This window comes from Bombina bombina, chromosome 10 (genome assembly GCF_027579735.1).
Source record: "Bombina bombina isolate aBomBom1 chromosome 10, aBomBom1.pri, whole genome shotgun sequence".
NCBI classification, from domain to species: domain Eukaryota; kingdom Metazoa; phylum Chordata; class Amphibia; order Anura; family Bombinatoridae; genus Bombina; species Bombina bombina.
The window spans coordinates 82,383,181-82,409,844 of record NC_069508.1 but is presented as its reverse complement, the minus strand read 5'-3'; the positions used below and the strand labels follow the sequence as shown (position 1 = coordinate 82,409,844).

General features: G+C 41.0%; 1 protein-coding gene across 1 annotated transcript in view; it reads right to left on the bottom strand.

Moving 5' to 3' along the window:
* Positions 1 to 26,664, bottom strand: part of LOC128640804 (protein PRRC2C) — a 1,245,292-nt gene that overhangs the window by 25,115 nt on the left and 1,193,513 nt on the right. Inside the window, exon 22 of the mRNA XM_053693223.1 lies at positions 3,523 to 3,759. Coding sequence (XP_053549198.1) covers positions 3,523 to 3,759 — 237 coding nt within the window. The remainder of the gene's footprint in view (positions 1 to 3,522; positions 3,760 to 26,664) is intronic.

Here is a 26,664-nt window from a genome sequence, read left to right as displayed (position 1 = left end):
TTAATCAAATAAAAAACACAATTTGAAAAAAAACGTTACTGTGCCTTTAAGAGATAAAAAGAGCACAAAAGTTTACAAAACAGTGAAAAATGCAGCAATCCTTTTGAAATTTTCACAGTATGTACCTAAAGCCTTAATAAGATTGCACCACAAGTTGCAAAACGATTAACCCCTTAATGCCCAAACCGGAGCGGCCTAAAGCCAACACCCGATTAAAATTACTACAGTACCTTGCCACAGCTCTTGCTGTGGCCCTACCTGCCCTTAGGGATCAGATTTGGGGGAATATAGCTTCTTTAAGGCCCTCAAACAGCAGCAGGACCCTCCATGTGAAGCAGCATGAACTTCTCTGCAATTCTAACTGCGCATCTGAAGCGTGAAATTAGGCTCCTCCCACTCCATTCCAGAGCTGTGAGGCCTAAGAAATCACTTCTAAGTGAATAAGAAATAGCCATGTGGGTAATAACCCCAGAAAGAACCCAAAAGGGCTTTCAAAGTGTCTTACAAACAATATTTTCCTTAGCTAAACAATCGATTGCCCTGAATAAGTGTCAACCAGCATAATTAGCCCTATTATGTAAGCATTCAATTCCTTACTAAGTCTGTGAACATAGCTTACCCTCCCCTCATCGGGGTATTGTCAGTCTCTTCTAGCATTATCTCAGTCTTGTCTAGAAAAAAATGACTGAACATACCTTATTGCAGTTCACCCTGCAAACTGTTCCCCCCAACTGAAGTTTTCTGGTACTCCTCAGTCCTGTGTGGGAACAGCAGTGGATTTTAGTTACAACATGCTAAAATCATTTTCCTCTCAGCAGAAATCTTCATCACTTTTCTGCTAGAGAGTAAATAGTACAAACCGGTACCATTTAAAATAACAAACTTTTGATTGAAGATAATAAAAACTAAAATTCTAACACCACATTCACTTTACCCTCCCGAGAGAGACCCTAGTGCTTAGAGCCGGCAAAGAGAATGACTGGGGGGTGGAGCTAGAGGGGGAGCTATATGGATAGCTCTGCTGTGTGCTCTCTTTGCCACTTCCTGTAGGGAAGGAGAATATCCCACAAGTAAAGGATGAATCCGTGGACTGGATACACCTTGCAAGAGAAATAACAATCTTAAAAAACGGTACTGCGCCTTTAAGAGAAAAAAAGCATACACGTTCTGCAAAATTGCTTTAAAATAACACCAAATTTTTCAAATTTTTGATAGCAGACTCAAGACAAGAAAATTTAACATTTAACCCTTCATTGTGCAAACCGGATTGAAAATAAGGCCTAAATCCGGAAAAAACACCCCCAGCACCTTGCCACAGCCCTGCTGTGGCGCCTACCTGCCCTTAGGGATTGTAAATATGGGGTTAAAGCTTAGATTTGGGCCAAAACATCCACAAGGGCCCTCAGGAGTTGGAGCTTGCTGCAAGAAAACAACTGCGCATCTGAGGCGCGAAAATAGGCCCCCCCCATCACACTCAATGTCTTTACAGCCTCAAAGAACCGCACCAGAGCGGTTTTAAACTAGCCATGTGGGTCTGAGACCCAAAAAATAAGCCAAGTGTACTCTCAATAAAGTGCGACAAAACGATATTGCCCCCCAAAAAACGTTAACAGCACTCAAAGTTCACAAAACATTTGCCCACAAACATTCAAAAACTGAGTGTTAACCATTTTTTAATTAGCCCCTTATGCAAGCTTAGTAATGCCCTTCAATAGCTCTTAGGATTACTGCTTACCCTTACCCTCATGGGGATACTGTTAGCCTTTCTGAAATATACAGTCTCTCCAGAAAAAATGACTGAACATACCTCATTGCTGTATAGTATGAAAAAGTTCCTCACGCTGAAATTTCCTGTAACCCTCAGTCTCTGTGGGAACTGCAGTGGATCTTAGTTACAAATGCTAAGATCATCATCCTCCAGGCAGAAGTCTTCATCCATCTGCTGCCTGAGAGTAAATAGTACACACCGGTACCATTTAAAACAAAAAACTCTTGCTTGAAGAAATTAAAAACTAATATTTTATCACCTCTTTCACTTTACCCTTCCTAGTACAGAGTAGGCAAAGAGAATGACTGGGGGGTGGAGCTAAGGGAGGAGCTATATAGACAGCTCTGCTGTGGTGCTCTTTGCCACTTCCTGTTAGCAGGAGGATAATATCCCACAAGTAAAGGATGAATACGTGGACTCGTCGTACCTTATAGAAGAAACGTGTGTTTTATTATCACATATAGATAGCAGCACTCTTCAGGAACAAATAAAACAAAAAAATGTTTATGCCATATATATCCAAGTCTCTGATAGTATGAATGCTCAGCCACGGATAATATGAGGGAGCAGGAGATACTAGTAGCCACCGGTGGACAGACAGAGGAGGGGGATAGGAGACTTCGGCACACAGACAGACACTGGAAAGAGGGAGGTAAAGGGTTTAGTGGGAAAGACATGAGGAGGAGTGCTCACTCTATGAGGAAAGACCAAACACATACACACAGCTATCATGGTGAGGGAGTGCAGAATAAGTATTCATGAAAAATGTATGGGAAAGCCTGACACGAAGGCTGATGATAAACATACATTTATTAAATACAATATGTTAATTTTAATAAAAAAAACAATACTATATATATTTTTGAGACATTTTTAACAAACCATTATGCAAATATAGCTCTATGCTGAGCCTTGCTAAGTAATTAACTGTTCTGGAACTAAAATGATACGTTACAAAACTTAGTGAGCAACACTGCAATATATAAACTACGCATGCGCAAGTCTGCATGTGTGAGCATGAAAAATTATTTACAAGTCGATCAAGATTGGTTACCAAACTTTAATGCAGTGAGTGGAGCCTGGCAGCCATTTTCAACTGCTTACAAAGGAAGCGTTATTAAACTTTTTTGCTACTACCTTTCAGGCAGCTGTAGGATGAACCCGGTGCAGGATGCTTCTTTGATGTCTTTGAATAGGTTAGTAAAATTTATGGTGGGGTGTAGACTGTCCCTTTAAAGTTTATTTAAATGGAAAAGAAATGGCAGTCGAAAAGAATCCACTCAAAGGCAAAAAGTAGGAGAGGCTCTCTCCAAACAGGAATACAAAATGGTGATAAAAGGAGGTGTTTCCTAATGAACAGTTTCACTTATCTCCAAGTGATTGAATAAAATAATTAAATAGTTCAATTACTCTCCTACTTCATATGCTGTTATGATGAACATGGAATAAATATTATCAGTATACTGCATCAATTAAACTTAAATAATTTTTTTTTATAGAAAAAAGGCTTTCATTTTAAATTTGACTGACTTCTACTGGAATTGCAATATTATGTAGCTATACCTAATGTTGGTGAACACATGGAGAACATATCAAACAATGATGTTTAGCAGTGTAACAGCAGAAAAAAACAGGGCTTTTTGCTTTTAGAAAACAGCAACTGAATACGAGGGGGACCAGTATAATTTAAAGTAAAATAATGTTTGATAAAACAGCATATGAGCAACTTGCAAAATGGTCCATAACATACTGACCTTTAATTCCTGTTCAGCCTTCATAGCAGCATGTGCTGGAGTTACCCGCACACTTGATGGTGGAACAGGATGTGCCCGAGACATGTGGTGAAGGCGAGGATGACTCATCAAACTTGTGGGCATCTGTGGCTGCGTCTGACTAGGTAGTGCCATGGGCTGCCGTTGAACTGGAGGTTGAAAGGTGTTTGGGTGAGGTGTTCGGACCAATGAAGGGACAAGGCTAGGCTGTGAGATAATCTGGGCAGAAAAAAAAGACTATGCTAAATAGATGAGATTTAGACACATCATGGTAAAACAAAACCATGTACAGTATAATTGAACAACCCTTTATACACTTCCGCTCAAAACTTCTCTGGCATCCAGTGTAGATACCTTTAATTACACTAGTAACATGAATATTCAATTTCCAAAACCCCTAAATTATTTAAAATATTGTTCAAATTCTCTCAATTCAGGGTTATTATCATGGGTACAAATATCAGAAAGATAATCACCATACTTAACTGCTTTTTAAAATATTTATTTTTATTTATTTAAAAACGTAACAAAGAATAATATATTAGGAAGAGGCAAAGGGATTCCCAAAACTCCACGAGCACTTAAAAACCACCCCACCTTACGGGAAACTAGTCTTGATGTATAGCCAAGCAAGAAGAGAAAGAAAGGTAGGAAAGAATAAGAGCAAAAAGGAGAAGGTAAACAAGAGATTTATTTGATCTGCCGGAAAAAAAAAAAAATCTATCAAAAAATGGCCAGGTCTCGTGGATTTTCAGCACCATGAAATAAAATGAATTTATCAGGCAAGCATAAATTACATTTTTTCCATAAAGGTGGTGAGAGTCCATGAGCCATAAATCCTGGGGAACTAATATTCAAGCTGTGGAATCAACAAGTAATTAAGGCAGGACTCAATTAGACATATTTTGGGCTAGATTACAAATTAACCTGTGTGCGTTTAACAAGTTGAAAGTAAACAATATATTTGGATATAGTAAAATAAAGACAGTTTATGATGTGAATCAGGCAAATATATTGCTATGATACACGTTTTGTAAAAGGAGATAATTATTGTGAGGGTATCTTGAACATGAGGTGTGATTACCTGAAAGGGCCACTAAACCCAAAATCTTTCTTTCATGAATCAGATAGAACATTCAAATTTAAACAACATTACAATTTACTTCTATTATTTATTTTACTTCATTTTTTAGATATCCTTATTTGAAGAAAAAGCAATGCACATGGGTGAGCCAATCACATGAGGCTTCTATGTGCAGCAACCAATCAGCAGCTACTGAGCATATCTAGATATGTTTTTCAGCAAAGAATATCCAGAGAATAAAACAATTATTTTTTTTTGCCGTGGGCTCCAGTACAAGGTAAAAACGGCGATTGATTGAATTATATAACGGAGCTTTCTACATGAAGTAACTTATATTTCGTGAATGAAAGTCCCCTTTATTTGCTTCAATAGTAAATCCTAGCATTTGTAAAACGTTAGGATTTACTTTCACTTTAAACTCATTCTCCAATCTCAATCATGTCCCCTAAACAGCGATGCACCACAAAGCCCCTAATGCAATTAATCCCTTTGTTTGCAATAGCAGTGAGATTACTAGGTTTTCAGGTACTGGTAATTTTGTAGATTAGCTATACCTGTTTCGCAATAACTAACAGATATCAGGCTACTTAATACAACCTATGTACTGCGAACCTATAAGAATATGATTGTAGCATATAAATATAAGTCTATAAATGGCTACCGACTTCTATCAACGCCTCAAAAGTACACTGTGATCTTAGGCCCGGCCTAAGATCACAGTGCACTTTTGAGGTGTTGATAGAAGCTAGTAGCAATTTATAGACTTATATTTATATGATACAATCATATTCTTATCATGGTCTATTGTTTAAGAAAATGAGTAACTCTCGATAGTTAGGTAAAATTAATAGGGTAAAGACAAGTCCAAAAAGTCTCTAATTAACTTCCAATTCCAAATAAGAGGCTAAGACACAAAGCTCATTGCAGATGCGTGATGCGACCTCACAGTTCGGCAGCTAACTCCGCCCCCAAGCATGCAGCATTATATAACAAATCATTATTTTATTTATTATTTTTAAAGTCTCTGATCATATCAATATTTTTTGAAGGGGCATAGAATTCCATTTGGGTGGACATTGCCCCCCCCAATGCCCCCCTTTGGAGCCGACCCTGCTTCAGAATACATGCTTTAAAACTCCATGGACAGTAGCAGTAGTACGACCGATTGGAGCCCTACTCATGCGCAGACTGTCTTAGCTGCCAACAACTTGTAGTGCAGTGCATTGATATACAGGTTCCCAGGAAAGCTTGCAGTGCTGTTTCTTTCCTGCTTTTGTACTTAGTGCCTGTTTAAAAGTGCTTACATGATCTAGTTATAGTGGAGCCACAGAAGAAACTCTCCTGTCTATTATCTCCCTTCCCCCAAGACCATAGTTGCGGTGGGGAAGATGATAGGAGAGTTTCTGCTGCTCCGCTATAACTAGATCAGGGAGCACTTTTACACAGGCACTAAGTACAGAAGTGATGAAAAAAAAAAAAAGATAAACATCGTCTGCTCTGCATCTCCTACTGAGAAAATGCTGTTAATTTTAGGAGGGAGATGTTTAAGAATGTGCAGAGGAATCCAGAGGGGGACTTAAAACTTTAAATAGCAGGCAAGCAGATAAGTCACCATTCACTGTTCCACAACTGCTCCTGGGGATTGGTAACCAGAATAGAAAGAGTATGTAAAGCATTAGCTACACGGCTCTGATAAGCAAGAGCACACTGTAGAATGTGTACTGTCTGACAGCTGCAGCTTCAGCCTGAACAGAAAAGTTCTGTTCACACTGGCGCTGTCTATTATCAGAGTGCCCTCCCAGACGGCTCTGTTAGAAGCTCCTGATTGGATAATAGTTGCAGGCAGAAAGTAATGCTGGGCGTTTTGAAATGACATCAAAATTGACTAGTTCTGCTTAAAAAGTAAATATGCTGTTTCTTACATGTTTGTTAATTTTTTTTTATTGTACTTTTTAAAACAGTGGGGAATAAAAAATATTTAGCAAACAGAACCAGGCATTTGTATTAGGGCCCTTTAACCTAATCTCTCCCCCCACCCCCCTCTTGACGAAAAGCTGTGATTGAAAAACATAATTTATTCTTGCCTGATAAACTTTTCTTTCTTTCTTGACACAGTGAATCCACGGATTATCTTAATTACTGTTGGGAATATCACTCCTGACCAGCAGGAGGAGGCAAAGAGCACCACAGCAAAAGCTGTTAAATACCCCTTTCGACAAAAGGGAAAGGAGAAAGGAAGTAATCTAAGGTGCAGAGGTGCCTGAAGTTTATAGAAAAGCAAACTGTCTGAAAAACAGGGCGGGCCGTGGACTCACCGTGTCAAGAAATAAATACATTTATCAGGTAAGAATAAATTAGGTTTTCTTTCTAATGACACGGTAAGTCCACAGATGATCTTAATTACTGTTGGGAACCAATACCCAAGCTAGAGGACACGGATGATAAGGGAGGGCAAGACAGTTAACCTAAACAGAAGGCACCACTGCTTGAACAACCCTTCTCCCAAAAGAAGCCTCTGCTGAAGCAAAAGTATCAAATTTGTAAAACTTAGAAAAAGTATGCAAAGATGACCAAGTCGCAGCCTTGCAAAGCTGATCTACAGAAGCTCCATTTTTGAAAGCCCAAGAAGACGAAACAGCCCTCGTGGAATGAGCCGTGATTCTCTCAGGAGGCTGCTGACCAGCAATCTCATATGCCAAGCGAATAACACTCCTCACAAGAAAGAGAAGTAGCCATAGCTTTCTTACCCTTACGCTTCCCAGAAAAGACAACAAAATCCTTAGTCGTCTGCAAATAATATTTCAATGCACAAACCACATCCAGGTTGTGCAACAAAAGCTCCTTATGAGAAGAAGGATTAGGACACAAAGAAGGAACAACAATCTCTTGATTAATATTCTTATCAGAAACAACCTTGGGAAGAAAACCCAAGGCAGTACGCAGAACTACCTTATCAGAGTGAAAAATAAGAAAAGGCGATTCATACTGTAAGGCTGAAAGCTCCAAAACTCTTCGAGCCGAAGAAATAGCCACTAGAAACAAAACCAAATTAAGACTCCAAGGTGGAGTAGTAGACTTAAACACAGGCCGAATTCTAGCCAAGGCCTGACAAAAATAATGAACATCTGGCACATCCGCCAGGCGCTTGTGCAATAAAATAGATAAAGCAGAAATTTGACCCTTCAGAGTACTATCAGATAAACCTTTCTCCAAACCCTCCTGGAGAAAAGACAAAATCCTAACTCTACTCCACGAGTAGCCTTTGCATTCAAACCAATACAAATATTTACGCCAAATCTTATAATAAATCTTCCTAGTCACAGACATACAAGCCTAAATCATAGTCTCAATGACTGACTCAGAAAAACCATGCTTAGAAAGAATCAAGCGTTCAATCTCCGAGCAGCCAGCTTCAGAGAGAGAGGCGTTATGTTGTCCGACTGAAACATGATAAATTGGGTTGAAGCTAGCTGAGGCCAGGCTAGAAGAGCATTGAAAATTGTTCTCAGTTCCAAAACATTTATTGTAAGAACCGTCTCCTCCCGAGTCCCTAGACCCTGAGCCCTTAATGAACCCCAGACAGCACCCCAGCCCAGCAAACTGGCATCCGTGGTTTACAATCACCCAGGCAGGTCTGCAAAAGCAAGTTCCCTGAGAGAGAAGATCCTGAGACAACCACCATGGAAGAGAATCCCTGGACATCTGATCTAGAACAATCTTTGGAGATAGTTCTGCTAATCCCTGTTCCACTGCCTGAGCAAGCATAACTTCAGAGGTCTGAGATGGAACCGAGCAAACGGAATGATATCCATGACTGAAACCATCAGACCAATAACCTCCATGCACTGAGCCACTGACCGCCGAGGAAGGGACTGAAGAGCATGACACGTATTGAAAATCTTTGACTTTCTTGCTTCTGTCAGAAAATTTTTAATCTCTAGAGAATCTATAATGGTCCCCAAAAAACATAATTTATGTAAGAATTTACCTGATAAATTAATTTCTTTCATATTCGCAAGAGTCCATGAGCTAGTGACGTATGGGATATACAATCCTACCATGAGGGGCAAAGTTTCCCAAACCTCAAAATGCCTATAAATACACCCCTCACCACACCCACAATTCAGTTTAACGAATAGCCAAGCAGTGGGGTGAAAAAGAAAGGAGTAAAAAGCATCAACAAGGAATTTGAATAATTGTGCTTTATATAAAAAAAAAATCATAACCAACATAAAAGGGGTGGGTCTCATGGACTCTTGCCAATATGAAAGAAATGAATTTATCAGGTAAATTCTTACATAAATTATGTTTTCTTTCATGTAATTGGCAAGAGTCCATGAGGTAGTGACGTATGGGATAACAAATACCCAAGATGTGGAACCCACGCAAGAGGGAGGGATAAAAATAAAGACAGCCAATTCCGCTGAAAAAAATTAATCCACAACCCAAATCAAAAGTTTTAATCTTTATAATGAAAAAAACTGAAATTATAAGCAGAAGAATCAAACTGAAACAGCTGCCTGAAGAACCTTTCTACGAAAAATCGATTCTGAAGAAGAAAAAACATCAAAATGGTAGAATTTGGTAAATGTATGCAAAGAAGACCAAGTTGCTGCTTTGCAAATCTGATCAACAGAAGCTTCATTCTTAAATGCCCAGGAAGTGGAAACTGACCTAGTAGAATGAGCCGTAATTCTCTGAGGCAGGGATTTACCCGACTCCAAATAAGCATGATGAATCAAAAGCTTTAACCAAGATGCCAAGAAATGGCAGAAGCCTTCTGACCTTTCCTGGAACCAGAAAATATAACAAATAGACTAGAAGTCTTCCTGAAAACTTTAGTAGCTTCAACATAATATTTCAAAGCTCTTACCACATCCAAAGAATGTAAAGATCTCTCTAGATAATTCTTAGGATTAGGACACAGAGAAGAAACAACAATTTCTCTACTAATGTTGTTGGAAATCACAACTTTAGGTAAAAATCTAAATAAAGTCCGCAAAACTGCCTTATCCTGATGAAAAATCAGAAAAGGAGATTCACAAGAAAGAGCAGATAATTCAGAAACTCTTCTAGCAGAAGAGATGGCCAAAAGGAACAACACTTTCCAAGAAAGCAATTTAATGTCCAGAGAATGCATAGGCTCAAAAGGAGAAGCCTGTAAAGATTTCAAAACCAAATTAAGACTCCAGGGAGGAGAGATTGATTTAATGACAGGATTGATACAAACCAAAGCCTGTACAAAACAATGAATATCAGGGAGTTTAGCAATTTTTCTGTGAAATAGAAGAGAAAGAGCAGAGATTTGTCCTTTCAAGGAACTTGCAGACAAACCCTTATCTAAACCATCCTGAAGAAACTGTAAAATTCTAGGAATTCTAAAAGAATGCCAAGAGAATTTATGAGAAGAGCACCATGTCTTCCAAACTCGATAATAAATCTTTCTGGAAACAGATTTACGAGCCTGCAACATAGTATTAATCACGGAGTCAGAGAAACTTCTATGACTAAGCACTAAGCGTTCCATTTCCATACCTTCAAATTTAATGATTTGAGATCCTGATGGAAAAACAGACCTTGAGATAAAAAGGCTGGCCTTAAAGGAAGTGGCCAAGGTTGGCAACTGGACATCCGGACAAAATCCGCATACCAAAACCTGTGAGGCCATGCTGGAGCCACCAGCAGCACAAACAATTGCTCCATGATGATTTTGGAGATCTCTCTTGGAAGAACAACTAAAGGCAGGAATATATAGGCAGGTTGATAACACCAAGGAAGTGTCAACGCATCCACTGCTTCCGCCTGAGGATCCCTGGACCTGGACAGGTACCTGGGAAGTTTCTTGTTTAGATGAGAAGCCATCAGATCTATTTCTGGAAGCCCCCACATCTGAACAATTTGAAAAAAACACATCTGTGTGAAGTGACCACTCTCCCGGATGTAAAGTCTGGCGACGGAGATAATCCGCTTCCCAATTGTCTACACCTGGAATATGAACCACAGAAATTAGACAGGAGCTGGATTCTGCCCAAGCAAGTATCCGAGATACTTCTTTCATAGCTTGAGGACTGTGAGTCCCACCCTGATGATTGACATACGCCACAGTTGTGACATTGTCTGTCTGAAATCAAATAAACAGCTCTCTCTTCAGTAGAGGCCAAAGCTGAAGAGCTCTGAGAATTGCACGGAGTTCTAAAATATTGATTGGTAACCTCCCCTCCTGAGATTTCCAAACCCCTTGTGCTGTCAGAGATCCCCAGACAGCTCCCCAACCTGAAAGACTCGCATCTGTTGTGATCACAGTCCAGGTTGGCCGAACAAAAGAGGCCCCTTGAACTAAACGCTGGTGATTTAACCACGACGTCAGACAGTGTCGAACATTGGGATTTAAGGATATTAATTGTGATATATTTGTATAATCCTGGCACCATTGATTCATCATACAAAGCTGGAGAGGTCTCATGTGAAAACGAACAAAAGGAATTGCATCAGATGATGCAGTCATGGGGCCTAAAACTTCCATGCACATAGCCACTGAAGGGAATGACTGAGACTCAAGGTGCCGACATGCTGCAACCAATTTCAAACGTCTCTTGTCTGCTAAAGACAGAGTCATGGACACTGAATCTATCTGGAAACCTAAAAAGGTGACCCGTGTCTGAGGAATCAAGAAACTCTTTGGTAAATTGATCCTCCAACCATGTTTTCGAAGAAACAACACTAGTTGATTCGTGTGAGATTCTGCAGAACGTAAAGACTGAGCTAGTACCAAGATAACGTCCAAATAAGGAAACACTGCAATACCCTGTTCTCTGATTACAGAGAGTAGGGCACCCAGAACCTTTGAAAAGATTCTTGGAGCTCTTGCTAGACCAAATGGAAGAGCAACAAATTGGTAATGCTTGTCTAGAAAAAAGAGAATCTCAGGAACTGATAATGTTCTGGATGAATCGGAATATGAAGGTAAGCATCCTGCAAGTCTATTGTAGACATATAATGTCGTTGCTGAACAAAAGGCAGAATAGTCCTTATAGTCACCATCTTGAAAGTTGGTACTCTTACATAACGATTCAAAATTTTCAGATCCCGAACTGGTCTGAATGAATTTTCTCTCTTTGGGACAATGAATAGATTTGAATAAAACCCCAAACCTTGTTCCTGAAAAGGAACTGGCATGATTACCCCTGACACCTCCAGGTCTTAAACACACTTCAGGAAAGCCTGAGCTTTTACTGGATTTACTGGGATGTGTGAGAGAAAAAATCTCCTCACAGGAGGTCTTATTCTGAATCCTATTCGATACCCCTGAGAGACAATGCTCTAAATCCACTGACTTTGGACAGAATTTGCACAAACATCCTTGAAAAACCTTAATCTGCCCCCTACCAGCTGAGCTTCATGCGGACTTGGGGGCTGGTTTAGATCTTTTAAATGGCTTGGATTTATTCCAGACTGAGGAAGGCTTCCAATTGGAAACAGATTCCTTAGGGGAAGGATTAGGTTTCTGTTCCTTATTTTGACGAAAGGAACGAAAATGGTTAGAAGCTTTAAATTTACCCTTAGATTTTTTATCCTGAGGCAAAAATGCTCCCTTCCCCCCAGTGACAGTTGAAATAATAGAATCCAACTGAGAACCAAATAATTTATTACCTTGGAAAGAAAGAGACAGCAACGTTGATTTAGAAGTCATATCAGCATTCCAAGATTTAAGCCATAAAGCCCTTCTAGCTAAAATAGCTAAAGACATATATCTAACATCAATTCTGATGATATCAAAAATAGCATCACAAATAAAATTATTAGCATTTTTAATCAACTTAACAATGCTATACACATTATGATCTGGAACTTGTTGCGCTAAGGTCTCCAACAAAAAAGTTGAAGCAGCTGCAACATCAGCCAAAGAAATAGCAGGCCTAAGAAGATGACCTGAACATAAATAAGCCTTCCTTAGATAAGATTCAAGTTTTCTATCTAAAGGATCTTTAAAAGAAGTACTGTCTTCTGTAGGAATAGTAGTACCCTTAGCAAGAGTAGAGATGGCCCCATAAACTTTGGGGATCTTTCCCAAAACTCCAATCTTTCAGAGGGCAAAGGATACAGTTTTTTAAACCTTGAAAAAGGAATATAAGGAGAACCCTATCTATTCCATTCCCTAGAAATCACATCTGAAATAGTATCAGGAACTGGAAAAACCTCTGGAATAACTACATGAGGTTTAAAAACCGAATTTAAACGTTTACTAGTTTTAATATCAAGAGGACTAGTCTCCTCCATATCTAATGCTATCAACACCTCTTTTAATAAGGAACGAATATACTCCATTTTAAATAAATATGAAGATTTGTCAGTGTCAATATCTGAGGCAGAATCTTCTGAACCCGACAGATCCTCATCAGAGATAGATAAATCAGAATGTTGTCGGTCATTTGAAAATTCATCAATTTTATGAGAAGTTTTAAAAGATCTTTTACGTTTATTAGAAAGCGGCATGACAGGCAAAGCCTTCTGAATGGAAACAGAAACAAATTCTCTTAAATTAACAGGAATATCCTGAACATTAGATGTTGATGGACCAGCAACAGGTAATGAATTACTACTGATAGAAATTTTCTCTGCATGTATAAGTTTGTCATGACAACTATTACAAACTACAGCCGGAGGAACAGTTACTACAAGTTTACAACAAATGCACTTAGCTTTGGTAGAACCGACATCAGGCAGCAGGATTCCAGTAGTAGATTCTGAAATAGGATCAGATTGAGACATCCTGCAATATGTAAGAGAAAAAACAACATATAAAGCAAAATTATAAATTTCCTTATATGACAGTTTCAAGAATGGGAAAGAGGGGGGGCGGAGCCGACTAGCTAGCAGAGCGGACGTGTGGGACCATAGCTCCTGACATAATTAAACATAAATAAGATAAAACTAATGATATTCTACACAAAACTGCCTTAAATCACCCTTGAAGGGAAAGCCCAGCTTAGTTGCAGCGGATTTGCCCGCAGTGGGGGAGAATGAGGAAAATTTGGAGACTCTAGTAACTTCTTAGCAATGGGCCCTCAGGCCGAGACCGCCAGAACCGGTGAAACCCTTGCCGCAATCGGACCCTTATTGCTGGAGGATTCATGATATCAGCCTGAGGTCATAGAGGCTAAAGGGATCATTTACAACTAGAAATGGATAATCAATACTCTATCGAGGTGTAGTTAACCCTGCACAACATTACGAGGCATTGCTGTCTGGACTGGTGAGAACTACCCACTACTTAGGATGTCGGATGTTAAGAGCCCATTACAAGCTTTGTTCGAGAGCTACGAGTCTGCAATATTGGCCAGGTTTGATAACCTCTTGCTGAAAATGCAGTTTGTTGGAAGTCGGGACTCGACTACTACAGGAATGGCGGCGGGGGAGGTGGCCTCTGTCAGCCATCAAACAACTGCGCCATACTCTTCCGGCCAAGCATCGCAATTAAGTCAAGATATGACTAACATTAGAGCGAGTAGAGCCGACTATTTGCAATCTCCTACCCAGCCAGACACAGCAGCGGGAACCGGTCCTATGCCTATAGTGGCGGAGCTTGTGGAACCTGGAGATGGCTTTCAAGATCGGCAACTTCATTTTTGCTCATTCCCCCTAGTGAGTGGGGGCACCATCTACATGCTGACCTACGCGGAGACTCTCCTTCATCTGGCCCCGGTTGTTGGACGTGAGGTTCAGGCTGTTTTTTTGATTGCGGGCTCTCAAGATAGAGACACTGCTGCTCACCCATTTCGGGCCCTGAATAGGCTCTTTCATATGAGATCAGCAGTAACGGGACTTGCCTCAGCTGGACGTAGAGAACCTGGCGGTTCAGCTTCCTCACTAGCCTGCAGGAAAGGAGTGGGCTGAGGAGAAGTTATTAAAAGCGGATCTGAATCTCAGGACATTAAGATGGTGTCTGCTGATTTTAAATCCTGTAATTACTTGAGCACATTCACTTCACACTGTATACTATGTTTATGAAGCCCTTGGGCTGATTTAGCAATATAGTTATTACACTAAGTAAAATGAATATGATAAAATCTAGATCACAGTAGCCAAATTTATGAGAATAGGGGTCAGTCTAGTGTCCTAGTCACATCCCCAGCTCTGGATCGCCTAGTCGTTTGCTCTTTACCTATAAACGATGCATGTGGGCCTTTGCATTACTAAACCCTAGTGGGGTGTAGGCTTACCTATATGACCTCATAAAGTGGGCACCCTGAGAGCTGAAGAGAGTGATGCTTTTATAGCATATAACCAACAATATAGAACTAACCTAGTTAATTTTGATATGTGCTCAGGTTACCATCGAATTTAATAACCTTAGGGCCCTATTAGAGGTCTGGTTAAGATCCCTTTTCCATATATGCCCAGTAGAAAGACAAACCCCTCATCTCTATTGTGGCCCCTCTCTGAGATTATGCACTGATGAGAGAGAAAGTATTTACATCTGAAAACGACTTGAGAACCACTGTTTGCTTATTAAGTGGGACTTTGTTATCATTTTAGGCTTCGCACCCCTCCCCGTCCTCCCTTTCCCCCCCTTCCTTCCTTTCCCCCCTCCCTTCCCACCCTCTCCCCCCCCTTCCCACCCTTCCTTTCTACCCTCCTTCCCTTCCACCCCCCCTTCCCTTTCTTGCCTCCTTTCCCTTCTTCCCTCTTTCTCCCCTTCCCTCTCTTCTCCCTCCCCTCTCTCCCCCTCCTTTTCCCCTCTTCCATTCCCTCCTTCCCTTCCTCCCCATCCTTCTCTTTCCACTTCCTTTCCCCCCCTCCTTGCCCCTCTTCCCCTCCCCGCCCCTCTTCCCCTCCCCCTTTTTTCTTTTTTTTTTTTTAAAAAACTGTGTGGGAAGGGATAATTACCTTATCCTCCGCACCCCTTTTGGCAGAGTTAGGTAGTCTCTGCCCTGTCCGCAGAGCCCTTACCGTATCCTGCACCTATATGAGTGTGAAAAAAGGGCTCTCCGGATGTTTACAATAAAAAGATTTGTTAGGATTGTTTTATGTGTCTAATGTCTACAGACTGTTTGCTATCATAATCTTAATGTTGATGTTAGCTTGTTTATATGTTTGACAAATGTGTTAGAAATGCTGATGTGATGATCTAAGTTCGAAGATTTTGAGTGATTAATATATGTGATCCCCATGTATTTTCTCCAGCTAGATTACTCATTTTCCTGAGCTTGCAACCTTAGATACATAATCTTACTCATCTTGTACTAGCTGATCTAGGATGACTAGCTACATTTACTCCCCTACTAATTTACAGAGTTATGTGAGACGCAGTCACTACAGTTTTATTTTTCTAGCTCAGAGTGGTGAACCTGTGTATTTAATAATGTTCAATGTTTGTGTCTAACCATGTTTGCAGTAGTAGCAGAAGCCCATATCAATATATCACCTCTATCAGTTTGCAGAGTTGACTATAATACATTAACTAAGAGTAACTTAAGTACACTGCTGTACTTCTATACTTCAATAGTATCTATGGACTCCCAACTTTGACGCTATTTCATTCACATTGACACTAGACTCTTTGATTTTAGCTTTGTTTTTGGGTCCTCAGTGACTGGCTAAGGTTTCTGGCCCCCTAAGTGGGCCTGTTTGCTTGGAGGACATTACGATCCAACAATCTCAAAAAATGAGGTAACCAAAATATTATATCCTGTTGGTTTGATGATGAGTGTTGATGTTTCCATATGATGTATTGTACTTGCTTGATATGTGTTATCCCTACAGGATGTGTATAGTTTGTATCTTTTCCGATATGACTGTATTGCAAAAGCTATTTTTACCTCAATAAAAATACATTAAAAAAAAGAATGGGAAAGAATGCAAAAAATAAATAAATAAGCCTCTGACAACCAGAAGCAACAAGAAATGGAGTATTAAATAATGTCAAAGAGTTTGGCGCCAAGTATGACGCCCACAACTGACAAAATTTTTTGGCGCAAAAACACGAGCGTCATAGATGAAGTAAGCTTGTGAACGAACTCGGCGTCAACTACGACGCTGGAAATGACGAATTTGCGTCAACAAGCGTAATTCACGTGCCAAAAAAGTCTCGCACCAAGAATGACGCAATAAATTATAGCATTTTGCGCACTCACGAGTCTAATACAGCCCGCAATTTAGAAAAGAGCCAATTTTGAAAACTTCAGGTAAGAAAAAAAGTTTTTTTTTATTTTTTTATAAAAAGCATTCCCCAGATATGAAACTGACAGTCTACAAAAAGGAAATATACGGATAAACCTGAATCATGGCAAATATAAGCATAAACATATATTTAGAACTTTAAATATAAAGTGCCACACCATAGCTGAGAGTGTCTTAAATAAAGGAAACATACTTACCAAAAGACACTCATCTACATAAAGCAGATAGCCAAACCAGTACTGAAACGAGAATCAGCAGAGGTAATGGTATATAAGAGTATATCGTCAATCTGAAAAGGGAGGTAGGAGATGAATCTCTACGACCGATAACAGAGAACCTATAAAATAGATCCCCGTTAGGATGACCATTGAATTCAATAGGTAATACTCCCTTCACATCCCTCTGACATTCACTGTACTCTAAGAGGAACCGGGCTTCACAAATCTGAAAAGCGCATATCAACGTAAAAATCTGGCACAAACTTACTTCACCACCTCCACAGGAGGCAAAGTTTGTAAAACTGAATTGTGGGTGTGGTGAGGAGTATATTTATAGGCATTTTAAGGGTTGGGAAACTTTGCCCCTCCTGGTAGGATTGTATATCCCATACGTCACTAGCTCATGGACTCTTGCCAATTACATCAAAGAAATTCCACTCTTGTAGCCATAATTAAGGAACTTTTCACCTTCCAACCGTGGGAGCGCAGAAAAGACAACTCCTTGTGGGAGTTTGCTAGTTGAAAAGATGGAGCCTGAACTATAATGTCGTCCAGATAAAGAGCCACTGCAACACCCTTCACTCGAAGTACCGCCAACAACGTTCCCAGGACCTTTGAAAAAATTTGGGGAGCTATTGCCAGACCAAAATGAAGAGCTACAAACTGAAAATGTTTGTCTAGAAATGCAAATCTTAGGGACCTGTGATCCCTGTGAATGGGAATATGCAGATACGCATCCCTTAGATCCACTGTGGTCATGAACTGACCTTCCTGAACCAAAGGAAGATTGGAACGAATAGTTTCCATTTTGAAAGACGGAACCCTGAGAAACTTGTTTATACTCTTGAGATCTAAAATAGGTCTGAAAGTTCCCTCCTTTTTGGGAACAACGAAGAGATTGTAATAAAAACCCTGACCCTGTTCCTGAACCGGAACTATCACTCCCATGTCGGAAAGATTCTGAACACAACGTAAGAACGCCTCTCCTTTTATCTGATTTACAGATAACCTGGAGAGAAGAAACCTGCCTCTGGGAAAAAAATTCTTGAACTCCAGTTTTAATCCTGGGACACAATATCTATCACCCAGGGATCCTGAACATCTCAAACCCAAGCTTGAGCGAAGAAAGAGAGTCTGCCCCCACAAGATCCATTTCCAGATCTGGGGTAGACCCTTCATGCTGATTTTAAATCAGCAAAAGGCTTCCTGGACTGCTTCCCCTTATTCCAAGACGGCTTGGACTGTTCCTGCTTGGAGTAAGAAGAGGAAGATTTACTAGAGAAGTTACAAAAGGAATGAAATTTACTCTGCCAACCCTTCTGTTTATTTCTTATACTTCCCCTTGCATTTCCCCTGTAACATAGGAAAAGCAGACAAAGCCTCAGATACTGCAGAGGATATATGGGTAGCCATATCCTGCAAGGAAAACCCAACCTGAGACGAAACACAGGGCACTGCAGAAGATTGGGACGTATGAGGAGAAAGCTGCAGATTAGAAGACTCCTGAACAACATCCACCCTAGACAATGAAGGCTCAGAAAAAAGTATATTCGTGTAATGTAATGTTCTCTCAATTACAAGAGGAACAAAAAGGGATAGGAGGCTCAACATTAGTATTTAAACATAGAGAACAAGCAATAACTTGCAGGGCCTCTCGGACCATCTTATTCCAAAGGAAAAAACCTTAATCAATAAAAAATTTAATGAAACAAAAAACACTACTGTCCCTTTAAATTTTAAACAGACTTTTTTTAAAAAAAAAATAAAAATAGAAAATCCTTAAATAAACTGCAGAATAAATCTTGCAGCAACAATTTTTCACAAAATGAAAGCAAAAAGAGACAAACGAAATAGTCCCTGAAATTCAGACAGAAACTTAAAAAATCAGCCCCTCAAAAAAACAACAGGCAACCTCCACACCTCAGCAAGCTCTGCTGAGATGCCTACCTGACCTACTTGCTGCCGGAAACAAAGTCAAAAAATGATCCGGACCCCCATACAGCCGCACCGGAGAGAATGCTGAACCACCACTGAGGAGCTACGCAACAGAGCTGCAACATCAAGGAACAACAGGAAACAGTTAACAGGGCGCAAAAAATGCCCTTGCTATCTCAGATAAGCCCGCCTATTGTGGGCGTGGCCTAACAAACGTGAAAACATAATAAACTGACCCAAACATCTCCAGTGCCTGCAAAACTGCCATACAATAAACCGTTAACCTAGAAGGCTGATTGTATATTTAGACAGAATTAACTGTCAAAGTGCCAAATTCTCCTATATCAAAACAGGGAAAGAAATAGGCACTTACCTCAAAAATCTGTCCGGCAGCAGGAAAGCTCACTTGGTATGAGCGGGGCTTCCTATCTCACATGTACCTGTGGAAAAAAGGAAAGGCTGAGTAAACTTACTCAAACTTTCAACCAAGGGCAGCACGAAATTACTTGGGAGGCCCAGTGGGGATTACACCCCACAAGTTCCCAAATGTTTTAAAGCCACCACTTGCTCTACTGAAGAGACTGACATGGACTACGGCTAAACCCCAAAGAAAACCAGAGCAAACTTGCTCTGCTTAAAAAATAAACTCTTGATTGAAGAATCAGAAACCTAACTTTACCCCTCCTTGCAACTAATACAAGCAAAGAGAATGACTGGCGATTGTGGGTGGGGGAGTGGTATTTAACAGCTTTTGCTGTGGTGCTCTTTGCCTCCTCCTGCTGGTCAGGAGTGATATTCCCAACAGTAATTAAGATGATCAGTGGACTCACTGTGTCATTAGAAAGAAATCAGGGTTATTCTACCACATATTGATCTCTAAACTTTTGCTAAATAAAAATATTAGTATTTTGGTGTTAAAAAAATGAATAGGAACCCTTGTTTTCTTTGCATTATTCAAGTTCTGAAAACACCATATTTTTTGTTATTTTGACCAGTTGTCATATTCTGCAACTAAGTACTGTAAATTAAAAATTTTGTATTTGGAATTTTGATTTTTTTTTTATAGTAGTTTATAGAATAAAACAAAAAAACAATTTATGTTTACCTGATAAATTCATTTATTTCATGGTGGTGAGAGTCCACAATTAATTACTCATGGGAATTACTCTTCTCTACCATTAGGAGGCGGCAAAGATTCCCAAAACCCCAAGAACTCTTATAAAACCTCTCTCCCCTCACACATACCTTAGTCTAACGTATGGCCAAACAAGCGAGGGAAGAAAAAGGAATAAGAGCCATAAAAGTAGCAGGGAAAAAAAGATGTGCAAAAAAAAATTGAATCCCAAAAATCAAAGAGTGGAGCTCATGGACTCTCACTACCATTATTTTGTTTTTCTTTTTTTTCAGGTAAGCATAAATTATGTTTTCTTTCATACAGGTGTTGAGAGTCCGCACTCCATTACTCATGTGAACTAATACCCACATAAAGGGAGAAATTTAAAAACAGCTTTTTTCACTGAGAAAATAAATCCACAACCCCAAAGAAAATCCTTTATAATACACTTAAAAACAGGCATAACCCTTAAACTGAGACAACTGTCTCAAGAACCTTTAAACCAAAGGCTGTTTCAGAGGAAGCAAAAACATCCAAATGATAGAATTTAGTGAAAGTATGCAAAGCACACCAAGTAGCTGTCTTGCAGATTTGATCAACTAAAGCTTCATTCTTAAAAGCCAAAGCAGTGGCAACTGACCTATTACAATGAGCAGAAGATGACACTGAAAGAAAATCCTTTCTGCGTAGGAAAGAGCAGCCGAACAAGATATCAGGTTGCAATAAAAAAAACCGCCAGACCTACTCACAGGTTACAAGGAAAAGTAAAGAACCTCAAAGAGGCCCACTCGCACCTCCAAGACCCGAGAATGAGCAACAGATTCCAGATCCTACACCCAGCCGGACAAGCCCAAGCGATGGCAGATCTGAAAAGCAGAACAACAAAAGGAACCCCAACATCAACCCTCCAAAAGGGCGAAAGAATGGACCCAGCCACTCCAACAGAGTTCGGGTGTCAACCTGAAACACTCCTCATAGACAGTCGAACAAGGTGTAGACCAAAGGAGATCCAGCAAACCACCCAACAACAGTCACAACGCGGAGCCAGCAGCTCCCCAGAGGGAACAGAACCACTCAGAGAGCAGATTGGTTACAGAACAAGGTAAAACATCTGTTGTAACCTCCTGTACACAGAAGAGCCCCCCCCGAAAAAATAGGAACCATACCTTACCGTAAGGAGGATAACAAGCCCCCCGAAAAGGAGAGCATCGATAAGGATAGAGCACCTGCCCCATAGGACATGAAGTCGTAGGCTGAACCGAGAGAAAATCAAGGCCACGTCCGGATGAACACGGAGGATCCATTAAAAAAACAGCCTGCTAGTACACATTCAAGGTGCAATAGTTGCAGCTGTTCACCCGCAACCTTCCGCTTGCTAGGCAGCTAAGCCAACCATCAGGTTAACCGTATCATTCAAGACAAAGACAAGCTCGAAGGAGCATTGGCGATCATAAAACCTAGCCCAGTTGAAAACAGATCAGCCCGCCAGAACAAAAGGCCATAGCCAAAGTTCCCTGGAAACTGGAGCATCCCAAAAGAATCAAAAAAGAGTAAAGGCATCACAAGGTCGTATAAGACTCTAGAGCCTAACAGGCGTCCAAACAACACCACGACTTTCAAGATCAAGGGGATACATTGAGGACAAAGTCCCCCGAACAGAGCAACGGCTAGTCTCCCATCACCTCAGATACAAAATCATAGGATAACACCCAAGGAAAAAGATGTAGAACATCCCCAACTCCGTGAAAGAACCCCTAAGCAGAGCCCAGGAAAAGCCACTCTGTCTAATGTCCCTAAAAGGGGACAACCAACTCCTGAAGGAAGCAGGACCGAACCCACAAGGAGAAAACGGACAAGCCCAAAAGTTCTCAATGAAGAAGAGAACCACTAAAGAAACAAGTCCTAGAGCCTCTGAAGGCAAAACCGACTAAACCGGCAGAAAGGAGGCACAAAGCCCCCCAACCGTCAAACCACGTGGGAAGGAATGCTCTAGGTCCCAAATTATCGGAAACAACAGAGAGAGACGCAGTGGAACTCCACTGACCCAGTCAACCAGATTGAAAGCTAATAAGGACCCTCAAGTCCTCTTCAGATGCTTAGCTGAAAATTTGTAAATATAAAACAAGAAAACACAAATAATATTGTGATAACTCAACGCCTCAACCGGACAAGCCAGGCAGAGCAGGAACCATGTTTCTGAACAAGCCACAAGACAAAAGATCCAATCCCAAGCAGGACCTACAACTAGGGCCATTTTGTCAAGTTGCACAAATTCACCCTCAGAGAGGGAGAAAGAAAAAACAGAGGGAGAAAGGAAAAACAGACTAGCAGATGACGAGCAAGAAATTTTAAGCAACTTTCTAATTTACTCCTATTATCAATTTTTCTTTGTTCTCTTGCTATCTTTATTTTAAAAGCAGGAATGTAAATCTTAGCAGCCAGCCCATTTTAGGTTTAGCACCATGGATAGCGCTTGCTTATTGGAGGCTTACATCTACCCACCAATAAGCAAGCATAAAACAGGGTCTCAACCAAAAATGGGCCGGTTCCTATGCATCACATTCCTGCTTTTTAAATAAAGATAGCAAGAGAACGAAGAAAAAGTGATAATATGAGTAAATTAGAAAGTTGCTTAAAATGTTATGCTCTCTGAATCATGAAACAAAAAATTTGGGTTCAGTGTCCCTTTAACAACTTCTGCAGAAGTAAACAGCGAGTATCGATCCCAGAGAAAGTTCCCCAAGAAAACATAAATCCATAAAATAAAATCACCCTAACCAGATAAAATAAAATGGAAGGAAACCCGTAGGTTTACGCTCAAAAAGAAACAGAATACCCATAGGACCAGCCCAATGGGAACCCTGTTCTTTCACAACACTGGGAAATATCTTAACAACAAGACTAGAAGATTAAGTCTTCCCGCCATGTCTACATGTCGAAGTAGAAGACTGAGGAGTCCCGTATCCAAAAACGTGTCTGAGTAAAACACAAAGGCGTGCCAGTTTGTAACGAAAAGCACAACACTCATGGACAGCTACCCCCACAGGAAACTGTACAGGGCCTCCCATGGCCGGCAGACCCAGGACAATAGGGCACGAACACAATCGCAAATAAACATTTGGACTTTGTAGATGAGCAATCGCCAAAAGTATGTGAAAGGGAAAATGTGCTGCGACCTCCGGGGGGGGAACAAGCCACCCTCTAAGGAGGAATAAACATAAGCTGGGTTATCCGCACGTGTAGTAGTATGAAGCGGTAGGGAACTTGCCTCTCGAAGGACAGGACCCCCAGAGGTGGATGGCTCAGCCGTCCCTTGATTCCCCAAGCCCGAGGAACAAGGCGCTCTATTGTGGAGTACTGAACATAACCAACTGACCTGTGTCAACGCGAATGTGGAAATGAAAAACCAGACGTAAACACGCCCGATCACAAGGTAAACCGTAGAGTCCAAAAAAAGCATGCCCAACCAATAAGGTTGCGCCGCTTTCAAAGGCCGTTATGTTACAAAAGTCATGCCAGATAACACTACACATAAGCAGACTGAATCACATAAACATGATTAAACCCTCCCCCCTGTTCAATAATCCCCCTCAGGAGATATTAAGCCTTGATTCCAAGTAACCAAAGGAGTCTCACTGAGACCCTGTATTTAATGAGTTACAGTACATTCATGAAGAAGTAAAATGAAACGATCTTACCGGAATCCACGTTGTGGAAAAGGAACACAGGCCTTCAAGTGTGAGGGATAGTAGCAGCGCCTCCGCCATGGCCTTGAGAGAAGAAAGCAGGCAACGAAGTGAAGCTCGACAACGCTGATTGCTTGTAGAGTTGTTAATATGAGTTGGGATGGTTTCACAGAAAGACACTCCCTGCATCTCCGGACTCTAACTTTCATCTAGGCCCTCACTGAGAGACTGACAGGATTACTTAAAACTCCAGTCCCATTTCAAAATGTACTACCCTCCATAAGAGACTATCTCAAACTTCTGACACTTCTCTGCCAATCTCCTGGGACGAAAGGTAAAGAATGACTGGGGGATGAGTGAAGTGGGGGAGGTATTTAAGCATTTGACTGGGATGTCTTTTCCTCCTCCTGGTGGCCAGGTTCTGAATTCCCAAAAGTAATGAATGCAGCTGTGGACTATTTCCATTTATGAAAAGCAAAAGCTTTATGACCTTTCCAAGGTCCAGAAAAAAAGATTGAACTAGAAGTTTGTCTGAAATCTTTAGAAGCATCAAAATAATACTTAAACACCCTAACAACATTCAGACAATGCAACAATCTTACAGAAACATTATTAGGATTAGGACACAAACAAACAACAATCTCTCTACGAAAGTGATCTGAAGAATCAACTTTAGGCAAAAAACAAAATTTATGCTTACCTGATAAATTCCTTTCTCCTGTAGTGTGGTCAGTCCACGGGTCATCATTACTTCTGGGATATTAACTCCTCCCCAACAGGAAGTGCAAGAGGATTCACCCAGCAGAGCTGCCATATAGCTCCTCCCCTCTACGTCACCTCCAGTCATTCGACCAAGGACCAACGAGAAAGGAGAAGCCAAAGGGTGTAGTGGTGACTGGAGTATAATTCAAAATTTTTTTTACCTGCCATAAAAAACAGGGCGGGCCGTGGACTGACCACACTACAGGAGAAAGGAATTTATCAGGTAAGCATAAATTTTGTTTTCTCCTGTTAAGTGTGGTCAGTCCACGGGTCATCATTACTTCTGGGATACCAATACCAAAGCTAAAGTACACGGATGACGGGAGGGACAGGCAGGCTCTTTATACGGAAGGAACCACTGCCTGAAGAACCTTTCTCCCAAAAACAGCCTCCGAAGAAGCAAAAGTGTCAAATTTGTAAAATTTGGAAAACGTATGAAGAGAAGACCAAGTTGCAGCCTTGCAAATCTGTTCAACAGAAGCCTCATTCTTAAAGGCCCAAGTGGAAGCCACAGCTCTAGTAGAATGTGCTGTAATTCTTTCAGGAGGCTGCTGTCCAGCAGTCTCATAGGCTAACCGTATTATGCTACGAAGCCAAAAGGAGAGAGAGGTAGCCGAAGCCTTTTGACCTCTCCTCTGACCAGAATAAACGACAAACAGGGAAGACGTTTGTCGAAAATCCTTAGTTGCCTGTAGATAAAATTTCAGGGCACGGACTACATCTAGATTGTGTAGCAGACGTTCCTTCTTCGAAGAAGGATTAGGACACAAAGATGGAACCACAATCTCTTGATTGATATTCCTGTTAGTGACCACCTTAGGTAGGAACCCAGGTTTAGTACGCAGAACTACCTTGTCTGAATGAAAAATCAGATAAGGAGAATCACAATGTAAGGCAGATAACTCAGAGACTCTTCGAGCCGAGGAAATCGCCATTAAAAACAGAACTTTCCAAGATAACAACTTGATATCAATGGAATGAAGGGGTTCAAACGGAACCCCCTGTAAAACATTAAGAACTAAGTTCAAACTCCATGGTGGAGCAACAGTTTTAAACACAGGCTTGATCCTAGCTAAAGCCTGACAAAAAGCTTGAACGTCCGGAACTTCTGACAGACGTTTGTGTAAAAGAATGGACAGAGCTGAAATCTGTCCCTTTAAGGAACTAGCGGATAAACCCTTTTCTAAACCTTCTTGTAGAAAAGACAATATCCTCGGAATCCTAACCTTACTCCATGAGTAACTCTTGGATTCGCACCAATATAAGTATTTGCGCCATATCTTATGGTAAATCTTTCTGGTAACAGGTTTCCTAGCCTGTATTAAGGTATCAATAACTGACTCAGAAAAACCACGTTTTGATAAAATCAAGCGTTCAATTTCCAAGCAGTCAGCTTCAGAGAAAATAGATTTTGATGTTTGAAGGGACCCTGGATCAGAAGGTCCTGTTTCAGAGGTAGCGACCAAGGTGGACAGGATGACATGTCCACTAGATCTGCATACCAAGTCCTGCGTGGCCATGCAGGCGCTATTAGAATCACTGATGCTCTCTCCTGTTTGATTCTGGCAATCAATCGAGGAAGCATCGGGAAGGGTGGAAACACATAAGCCATCCCGAAGGTCCAAGGTGCTGTCAAAGCATCTATCAGAACCGCTCCCGGATCCCTGGATCTGGACCCATAACGAGGAAGCTTGGCGTTCTGTCGAGACGCCATGAGATCTATCTCTGGTTTGCCCCAACGTCGAAGTATTTGGGCAAAGACCTCCGGATGAAGTTCCCACTCCCCCGGATGAAAAGTCTGACGACTTAAGAAATCCGCCTCCCAGTTCTCCACTCCCGGGATGTGGATTGCTGACAGGTGGCAAGAGTGAGACTCTGCCCAGCGAATTATCTTTGATACTTCCATCATTGCTAGGGAGCTTCTTGTCCCTCCCTGATGGTTGATGTAAGCTACAGTCGTGATGTTGTCCGACTGAAACCTGATGAACCCCCGAGTTGTTAACTGGGGCCAAGCCAGAAGGGCATTGAGAACTGCTCTCAATTCCAGAATGTTTATTGGTAGGAGACTCTCCTCCTGATTCCATTGTCCCTGAGCCTTCAGAGAATTCCAGACAGCGCCCCAACCTAGTAGGCTGGCGTCTGTTG